We start from the raw sequence: 10,514 nt of genomic DNA on the forward strand, positions 1-10,514 counted from the left end.
TCCGTCCAATAGTCGATAGCCCTAAATCGCCTAACCTTTCCTTCAGACCGTCAACAGTCAGCTCAAAAATTTCGTTGCGGTTCATAATTCACAGTGTTGTACAAAAAATCGATAGTATTCTAAAAATCTCAATTTCAATAATAATATTTCCTTTTAGCTTGCTTTACAATATTCGCTTTTTCCGCATACAATTCTGATAACTGTTATGTTATTCAATTCGATAGCAATATCCGCGTTTACAATTTCCGTGTACAATTTTAATAACTTGTTTGTTAAACGAATTTTATTACAATATTTGTTTTAATCTTTCGCATACAGTTTGAAGTAAAATATTTTCTATAACTCGGATTTTATTACAATATCCGCATATCCGCATTTAACTTTCTTATATTCTATATATATCTCACGTAAGAATTAAAAAAAAAAAAACGTATTTTAATTGATAAAAGTTTGTTGCGATATTCGTATTGTATATCAAAAGGCTTAGCTGTTTCTCCATTGAAATGTAACGCCACCTCCAACGATGAACTGTATTTTACCGTACGCACTGTATATACCCGCCGTTACTGCTGCTGTTACTGACGCTGCTGCTGGTGCTACTGCTACTACTGCTGGTGCTGTTACTGCTGTGTCTTCGCCGACGCTACGCCTTGTTGCTAGCGCTCCTTTCGCCAGCTAGGCTTTGCCACTCGTCCATTATGCGGTTTGGATACCGCAATTTTCGCGCACCACGGACCACTTGTATGAACGCGTTTAGAATATTACAAATTTTCACTTTAAATCGCACTTAAATCCCTTTTCTGACACCACTTGTAGGAATGATTCACAAATTGCCGTTTCTTTAGTTATTGTAACATTTATTTAAAATATAAATTGGAGTTTTACTATTTTATGTAACCTTATATACACACATGCATGCGGAGTGGTCCGTGGTCGCCGGTCATGGATAATATGATACGAGACTCTCGCATTGGCTGTTATTTTTCCCTCAAACGCGTTCCCTGATTATTTGACAGCCCTGGAGATCAGAGAATTTTTGACAGTTGATTTCAGAAAAGGCGGGATGCCAGAAGTAAAGCGCTATAATTACTTGACGATATTAGTGTGAAATGAAATTTCATTGAACTGTGCGAACATATTTTGGCAAAATAAATGTTAATGTAAATTTATTAATGATTTAGCATTTTAGCTTTTATATATGTATGCATTTTCAAAGTGTTCTATTTAGTGTTTTGTATAATTTATTACATCCTCAATATAATTTTTTTCAGCAGTGGCATCATTGACAAATGTTACAAAAAATTACATATTTCACAAAAATTCACTATCTATAACAACTTTTTGAATTAAATATGCACTATTTAACTTTAATAATTTAAAACTTACTCTCTTATTTGTTGTTATACGCAATACATTTGAATTTTCCAAAAGGTCCAAATGATTTCTGTAATATTAAAATTTTTAATTATACACACAACATTCCATTCACAATGCTTACCTTTTTCTCCTTCTTAAGCTTTTTCCTTTTCTCTATGATATATAAAATAAATGAATAATATACATATAAGAAATTAATTATAAAATATCAAATTATCAAATAACAAACTTACCTCTTTAAAATCCAAAATATACTGCGCTTTTTATTTTCTTTGATATTGAAGTTAGCGAGAACGACAACTGTCGGCCTGCAGTCGTGTAGTCGTGCAGCTGTCAAAATAACACTGCCCATAAGAACGTGTGTATTTTAATATTTGACAGATGTAGTTTGCAGTCTGTCGTAGCCATTGTGTTTACACTTTCAGTGGCAATAGGTACGAAAATACAGTTAGTATGCAATAAATTTTATCCTGTCGAAATGCCCCGTAAGGAGTGTACATCTTCAATATTGGCACAAGCACAATTTACTACTGGGGAAAGAAAAGTACCACTATTGAAAAACATGCTCGTCTAAACACTTGACAAGAAATATGTTGTCTGATAAGATTATTAGCATTGCAATTGGTAGGAAAGTTGCGATCTCTTTTGTTCTTAGAATAATATCAATAAAAATTTGAAATTACTGCGTACGCAATTCGTATCCTTGCAGAAGTAGCAGAGATAAAGGGATATCCCTGGTAGTAGTCCTGATTTCAAAATTGTTATGTAGTATGCTTTGATACTAAATATTAATAAAAATGAGTCGTTCCAACGAAGATGGGATTAATTGGTTCCATTCGGGACTTTCACGAGAAGATGCTGAGAAATTGTTAACAAAAGGTAAGCTGTAATTCTAAAGTAATTATTTGAACTCATTGTAATGTATATATGTTATAAATAGAGCCCTATGAAGATGGAACTTTTTTAATACGGGAATGCAACTCAGCAGAAGGTGACTTCGTTCTTACTCTTATACACAAGGTGAAATAGATTTGTACATATGTATATAATGCGATTTGGCTAGGACATCCTTCGAATTCGGTGCTTAAATGTTTATGGGCGGATAGAGAAGTTTCACTGATTGAGAATATATTTAGTGAACCAAGAAAACCTTTACTGAAAGAATTTTCAATTTAACTACTTCATATTTTAAGCTGCAACCAAAAAATAGAATATGATAATATAAGCTGGATTATTGACTTAGTGGGTCAAAATATCTGGAAATAATACTAGAAATTGAGTGGGGAGCATGCATTGAATAGCAACAAAATGTAGGCCAAAAACCGCTAAAACTATTGTAATTACTCTTGATTTATATAAATAATCATTAGTGTACGTGTACTTTATTGATATAAATTATGCCTATTTTAAGCTTAAGCATTAATTTTTTTTATTTGTGTAAAAAAAAATATATTTTGATATGCTAAATTTAATGTTAAATATACATCTTTTGAAATGGATAGAAAAAAACCACAAAATTTATTCATGTTATAACAAATAAACGTGTCGTAACTTAATAGAACCAGGTGTATTTAAACTTTATTGGCCCACTGTATGTAATAATTTCTTGGTTTTTATTCTGTCATAGTTTAGTCATATTTGTTTCGTTATCCTTAATTTGTTTATAGATCTGCATCTACCTTGCTCTATATGCTCAAACTGTGTACTGAGCTTCCTCTTGAGCGCTCCTAGCGGACATGATATTGTCTATGCTTTATATTCCCAAATTACGGATAAGACAAGCTAACCTGCCAGCCGTCCTTGCTTTGTTTACTACGCCGGCGACGAAAATGATAGTAGTGCCGCCTGGCTATCCGTATAAATGGTTGCCTTCTAAATCCAGTTATAGAATAGCCGTGCATCTAAGTTCATTTATGTAATTATTGTTTCATTTAATATTCATTATTGAATTTATGAACGTTAAATACAGCTACGATAAGTCAGTGGCAGCTATATGTAAAGAATTTGGATAACTTCCTTTATCAGCCATACCCATTTTGAACCGAATTCAAGGGATTTATTCGAATATTTACTCTGTAATTTTGTTGCCTTCATTGTTTTGTAAAAATTTTGACAGGAGGCAGTTTGCCACTATCAGATACGAAGGCATGGCGGCGACGCGTTTTTTTCCATTGATGATAAGGTAAAGATTTTGCACGGTCTGGAATCTCTTGTTGAATTTTACCAAATGGCAGCCAATGGTCTTCCAACGAAACTTACAAAGTTTATAAAAAAGGACTTGCCTCCAAATGATGCCCGTCGACATGGTAATACTAATTTGTTGCATCGAGCGACCAAAGAGAATAACGCGACAATCGTTGGTGAGTTGTTAAAGTGCGGCTATCGCAACGTTGATGCAAAAAACCAAGATGGACAAACAGCTTTGCATTTAGCTGCTATTTACAGCGATCAGACCATATTAAAACTAATACTTGGATCTGACGTTAACGTTAATTGCATGGACGCGTTTGGTAATATGCCCCTTCATGTAAGCTCATAAATTTTGGTTAGTTTTTCATATATAAAGTATAATAAAGTTAATATATATTTTTAGTATGCATGCCGCACCAAACCAGGTGCTTTCATCTGTAATTTAATTGAAGCAAATGCGAACGTTCAAGGGCGCAACATTAAAAATGGTTATGTCCCATTACATGATGCATGTAAAAACGGTAATATTGATGCAGTAAAAGTACTTTTACAGTCAAATGCTCCCTTATTACCACGCACGACTTCTGGAGAATTTCCAATTGACTTAGCTCGTGAAGCTGGAAGAGAAGATGTTGTAAAATATTTAAGCGACTACAAATTGCCAGGTGCACAAACTAAAAGATCTCTTTGGTATCATGGTACATTAACCAGAGAAGAAGCTGTTGAAAGTTTACAAAGATTTGCGAAACGAAAGAATTGTACTGTTAATGTGAACAACAACAACGGACATGAAGAAAGTAAAATTGATACTTCAGGAAGTTTTTTAGTTCGCTACTCTGATCGGTCTGGATTTGTTTTAACTCTTCTATTTGAAAATCAGGTTAAGAACTTCAAAATATCACAATTGGTAAGCTGCAATATCTTTCCACTTTACTAAGTATTTAATGAAAATTATTCTTGAACTTCAAGTCCAAATATTTGTACATTGATGAAGGGCCATATCTACCCACATTGGAACATTTAGTGGAACATTTTATGCGTTTTAACGACGGCTTACCAATTAATTTAAAATATGCAGTACCACCAGAACCCAAACCGCCACAACCACTACTTTCTACTCTCCCCCGAAACAAAAGCCATCATAAAAAATTGTACAATTCAAATTCATTAAATGAAAACATAGGCAACACAGAAATTGTTTCAACTACTTGTATATCTAATAAAGCAATTTCGAAAGCTCTGCCTGAGAAGAAACGTAAAGAAACTACAAATTTGATGCTGAGTAATTTTTTAAAAATGAAGTCGAAAATCCCAAACTCTGACGAAACGGTTCCTTCTTATACGGACACACCTACATCACAACGTTCAGTAGAAGAATTTCCATGTAAAGGTTTATCATTTTGTACAAACTTCGTTAAAGCCGAAATATCAGACACTGGTGATTTCAATAAACCTTCTGCGATTAAAAATTCAGTCAACACTGACCTAAGCAATAACTTATCGTTGAACGAAATGTATAACGTGCCTAGAAACAATTCAGCAGTCGAAGAGCAAGTTATGGATGAGTCTGTATTCTCCCACACCGAATCTGTATTTCAGACGAGCATATGTTCTGATAATTCCACAAATCGGTAAATATTTCATTAATAATATGATTTTAGTCCTTAGGGAAGAAAATTATAAAAAAATACCTAACTGACAAGTAATTTATATTTGTTGCCGTTGAACATTGCTGACATAGAATATTCGTAGGTTGCTTCTTATATTTCGGGGTTTGGCAATACTAGTGTTGCAATCTGGCAACTAACAACTTTATCGTAAATTTTGATATTTTTGATGTTATCCATACTTAGAACGTTTTGACTTACGAGTGCTATTTGTGTTGTTTACAATAACTTGAAATATTCAACTCGGTAAAAAAAGGAATTAAATCACGAATATTTTCCCCTTCCTTCCTCCTTAGAGCGTCCCCTTCCTTCTCCTTTGCCGCAATAGGGGGTTGAGAGTCGTCCACCCTAGCATCCATAGAGAGGATGCTTAGAGTCAGCCCCTCAAATTCATAGCTTACCTCCTCCTTAAGAGGACCGTCCACATTGAGCAGTATCAGTGCTTGCCGCAAAGGTTCCTCAGTTCTCTCGAGTCGTATAACCCACCAGCGTGGGCAGCGAAGGATTACAATGTCTAATAATCTCCACGATTTCTCCTGTGGGGGAAAGCTCGGCCGGAAGCCAGACCCGAGCCCAAGGGCGCGAGACACTGCCTATTTGTAGAGGACTGCTGATCGCTCATCGACACACCCTATAAGCTTGTGAAGCTCATGGTGCCATCCAACACTTTCATATATTGGAGGTAGGCCAGGATTTTACTCGACCACCCTCATAGAAACTGTGGGAATTGGCGCAGCTACCCTCTTTCTTACCTCTGCCTTGAAGGCCGCAGGTCATTTAGCGTTACACAGGATGCACCAACTTGGAGGCGACCTATTTATAATTAAATAGGAGATCTCGCTTTATATGACAGAAAAAATTATTACCAAAGATGCCAAGGGGGGCGTACGATCTTAATTAATAACTTTAGCTATTTACGGCGTATTCGCCTTATTACGTCTACTTATGATAGTATACTTACTTTTTATAACTCTTTCTTACTACTAAAACTTTATAAAGTTATAAACTTCCAAGGCAGACATGGCGTCCATATTCTGATCATTTTGATATATTTCATAATTTAATATTTATTTCGATCATTTTATTATTAAAGTAACAAAATGTTTTTTGTTTTTTTTTATATATCTACATATGTAGGTACATGAATATTTTTATACTCTTGCAACCAGTTGCTACGGAGTATTATAGTTCTGTTCACCTAATGGTTGTACGTATCACCTAAAACTAAGAGAGATAGATATCGAGTTATTTTTATATGTATATAGTATAAATGATCAGGATGATGAGAAAAGTTTAAATCCGGTTGGCTCTCTGTATGTCCGTCCGTCCATCCGTGCAAGCGCTATCTTGAGTAAAAATTAAGATATCTCGATGAAATTTGTTGGGTGTGGGTTCCTTAGTTCAAAATTTCCAGTTCGTAGATGGGCATGTTCGAATCACGTCCACAAATCGCCATTAACCGAAAAAATATAATGTGCCATAACTAAGCGCTAAATTAAGGTATAAAACTGTAATTTGGTACAGAGGATCGCAGCAGCAGGTCCACTTGTGGGCAAAATTTTTGAAAAAGTACGCGTTGGCCCGCCCTGTAAAAAGTTTAATGTACATATCTCGTAAACCGTTTAAGCTTAAGAACTTCTACCGACAGTGCAAAAATGGATGAAATCGGAGGATAACGCCGCTCACTCCCCATATAACTGTGCTCTTAAAAACTACTAAAAGCATGATAAATCAATAACTAAATGCGACAGAAACGTCAAAATTTTCCGCCGGGATAGTATCACAAGACTTTGTAAGAGCCGTGGTAAAAATTGGACGATGGGCGTGGCACCCCTCACTTTTTGTTGAAAATCATATCTCGGGACCCGACTGACCGATCTCGACAAAATTTAGTACGGCTACTTTTCATATTCCTATGTCACGTTGTGAAAATGAGCGAAATCGGACAATAACTATTACAATTCCAATTGATTCTTTTACTTTCCATTACACAAACCAAGAAAGAATTAATATAACGGGATTAAGCGTGGCACGAATAGTGCCTTTAGTGTATGCCTTCTTTTGATCAAAAATTAATCAAATCTAACAAAAATTGTACGAGCTCCTAGGCATCGAATATTTGGATCCCAGTACCTATAGACTTTTGATCGAAAATATCGGTCAATGTGTGAGATATATAACTGAAATTCAGGGATAGTACTTCTCTGACAATGGTATGCCTGTATGTTAAAAATCGCTTGAATCAGGTCAACACTTACTTTACCCCCATATACCTAATATAAAGATAATATATGTATGTATACTACATATAATGGTTTTCGTTTTTCTAACAAACCTTATGTGTCTGCCAGTATAGGAGTTGTATATAGTATTGGATTTCGATCCTTAGGTTAGCGTTTTACGCCATACAGTATTTCCCTAGCTTTGATTCTTGTAAGTTTAAGAAATATAGAAAGTTCGGTTGCACCCGAACTTAGCCCTTCCTTACTTGGTATAACTAATGTTTTGTAATTGTTTGTTTATATTTTAAAATAAATTTTTTATATGGACAATTTCAGACATTACAAACAAACGTATGAAGCAAAAGGACACCTTGAAGAGGTTGATTCACAAGGAATTTCTATTCAAAAGTCACGAGGGGTTTTCTGTGACTTCGAAGGCTTTGACTCTTCCTGTATTCCTAATATGGAAAGTGAAAATGAAATATCTAGCTACTGCATTTCCAACGAAAATATTGAATTGGGAAAACTAATTGGTGAAGGCGAATTCGGTTCCGTATATCGTGGTTACTTGAAGGGGGCTATTTTAGGAGCTACTGATAAATATTCTCAAGTAGAAATTGCAATCAAAACGTTACGAAACGAACACTGCCGAACTAGTAAGCAAGAGTTCCTACGCGAGGCCTCTGTAATGATGCATTTAAAGCACCATTGTATAGTGCAATTAATTGGGTTATCTAAAGGTGATACTTTAATGATGATACAGGAGCTTGTGCCTCTAGGGTCAATGTTACTCTTCATACAAAAAAATGTTAGAAAAATTGATCCAAATCGTGAGTTAAAACTATGGGCTTCTCAAATAGCATGCGGTATATTATAACAGATCAAAAATTATGACATAAACTAAATGTTGTTTTTTAGGAATGCAATATTTAGAATCTCAACATTTCGTACATCGGGATTTAGCTGCCCGAAATATTCTACTGGCATCATTTCATCAAGCAAAAATCAGTGACTTTGGTTTATCTCGCGCTCTGGGATCATCTAATGACTTCTATGAAGCCCAGCATGGCGGTAGATGGCCGATTAAATGGTAACCCTATTGTTATAGACTATGACTTGATTAAAAATTGTATAATTCCAAGGTATGCCCCAGAGAGCTACAAAAATGGAATTTTTTCACATTCCAGCGATGTTTGGTCTTACGGAGTGACATTATGGGAGATGTTTTCATTAGGCGAGGTACCTTACGGTGAAATGCTTGGTTCTGAAGCTGTAAAGTTAATAGAAGATGGAAAACGTCTGTTGCAACCCAAATTTTGCCCTAATAATGTCTATACTATTATGGAAAACTGTTGGCAATATAATCCTAAAGATCGGCCCACATTTAGTTATTTGACAGAGATTTTTGTGAAAGATCCGGACTACGAAAATATAATAGAGCTGGTTAAAACAAGAAGTATTGGTTAAATTAAAATAAGTTGTGCACAATCAAATTAAGGTTTATAAAATAGTTTTGGCACATTTAGTACAGCCGAATAACCACACTATTACGCATTTCTAATTGCGTAAGTGCAGCCTGTAATTTTGCATTAGAATACCAAATTGAGCTATGTATGTACATATGTTGAGATACCGCAGAATATTGTGTAAATTATCAAGTACTATCAACCCTTAATATAGTAGGTAGAAGTGTCAAAATAGGAAAATAAGCATTGTTTTAGACTTTTAATACATTGAATATCTTTAATAAGTTTACATACATAATTAGGGGTTTCACATAGTCGCATAAAGTTATAACGATCCGAAAACATAGCGTTCAGAGTTGTATTTGCGTAAACTTATTTTAGTATGCAATCTAACAACAAATTTTTTTAACTAGTATAAAAATTTATGATTTTCCGATGCTTTATGACACGTGAGTACCCCAAATATGTATGTGTATGCATGTATATATATTTTTCTAACTGAATAATTTTCCAGTTAGATAGCATTTCTAACTGAATAATCCAAATCGTTTGACTTTAAACACTTTATGAACTTTTCAAGTAATATTTTTAGCCTTTTTTGATGTTGTACATTTTTTGAAAATTTTAAATTGCCTATTGAAGCAGTAAAATTATTGAAATAATATTTATAATTGTACCTATAGTGCTTAAATGCGGTTTTATTATAAATTTATAGTTAGTAAATAAATTTTGAAATTCTTTAAAATGGCCAGCACAATACGAATTAATTCAATTCAACTACAGAAATTAATTCTACTGAAAGTCATCGTTTTCCCTTTATATATATGCATAGTTTGATTGTTAACTACTAATTACCATTAACTACCGCAGTTTCTTCTTGAAAAACGTTTCTTAACCGAAAGGTGGCTTTCGGTAAATATGTTGGTTGATGAAACTGTTAAAAACTGAGCATTTGAAAATTTATATTTTCAAACCTAAATATGTGTGCACGAAATATTTTTTATTAATAAGAGAGGAGTTATATAGCAAAAATGATAATTTTTTAATAGCGAATAAATTTAAAGTTAAACAGATTTTTCCAAAAGCCACAGGTTTGCTTTTTCGAAGAGAAGAGAGCTCAAGTTAAGGACGTAAAAAGCTGACAGAAGTGCTAGTTTCTGCTAGTGGTAAGCATCACTTTCTACATGAAAATTCTGGCAACACTGCCTAGATCACACGTTCTATCGGTAAATTCTTGCGCATCATTAGCGTAACTACCGCAACATAAACATTTTGAATGCGAGATAAGATGGAGGAATTGTAAGTGAATTTTGTATTAAATATTAATTTTATATTTGATATAATGTAATAAAAAATGTAATCAGGATATAATTCACTACTTCTGAAAAAGTCTTTCACTGTTATCACTTTTTTGAACATTCTTCCAACATTTCTTCTACATATTCTTTGCCTTTTGTTCGTATTTCTCATAAAATTTTCACCTCATTTTCCAACATTTACAGCAATACATATATATGTAAATATATATTAACATATTTTTAAGCCACACGTTCTGCGCGAAATAAATACTGCAAAGCATCAGCTGATCATCA

The 10,514-nt window shown here is 34.1% G+C and overlaps 1 protein-coding gene across 3 annotated transcripts; it reads left to right on the forward strand.

The window, feature by feature from the left end:
* The first annotated feature begins 1,901 nt into the window (after nucleotides 1-1,901).
* On the forward strand, nucleotides 1,902-10,300 carry LOC126754505 (tyrosine-protein kinase Shark). 3 transcript variants are annotated; one of them, XM_050466537.1, is made up of 9 exons: nucleotides 1,902-2,001; nucleotides 2,087-2,256; nucleotides 2,318-2,397; nucleotides 3,494-3,904; nucleotides 3,971-4,474; nucleotides 4,537-5,198; nucleotides 7,793-8,322; nucleotides 8,375-8,546; nucleotides 8,599-10,300. In XM_050466537.1, exons 2-9 carry the CDS (start codon nucleotides 2,175-2,177, stop codon nucleotides 8,921-8,923), a joined length of 2,766 nt encoding a protein of 921 aa, XP_050322494.1. In that variant the 5' UTR covers nucleotides 1,902-2,001; nucleotides 2,087-2,174; the 3' UTR covers nucleotides 8,924-10,300. The 3 variants fall into 3 exon arrangements, with proteins under 3 accessions (XP_050322494.1, XP_050322495.1, XP_050322493.1); XM_050466538.1 differs by having other exon boundaries at nucleotides 1,944-2,256; nucleotides 7,793-8,286; XM_050466536.1 differs by having other exon boundaries at nucleotides 1,945-2,256.
* Nucleotides 10,301-10,514: the final 214 nt, after the last annotated feature.

Source organism: Bactrocera neohumeralis, chromosome 4, assembly GCF_024586455.1.
Source record: "Bactrocera neohumeralis isolate Rockhampton chromosome 4, APGP_CSIRO_Bneo_wtdbg2-racon-allhic-juicebox.fasta_v2, whole genome shotgun sequence".
NCBI lineage: Eukaryota > Metazoa > Arthropoda > Insecta > Diptera > Tephritidae > Bactrocera > Bactrocera neohumeralis.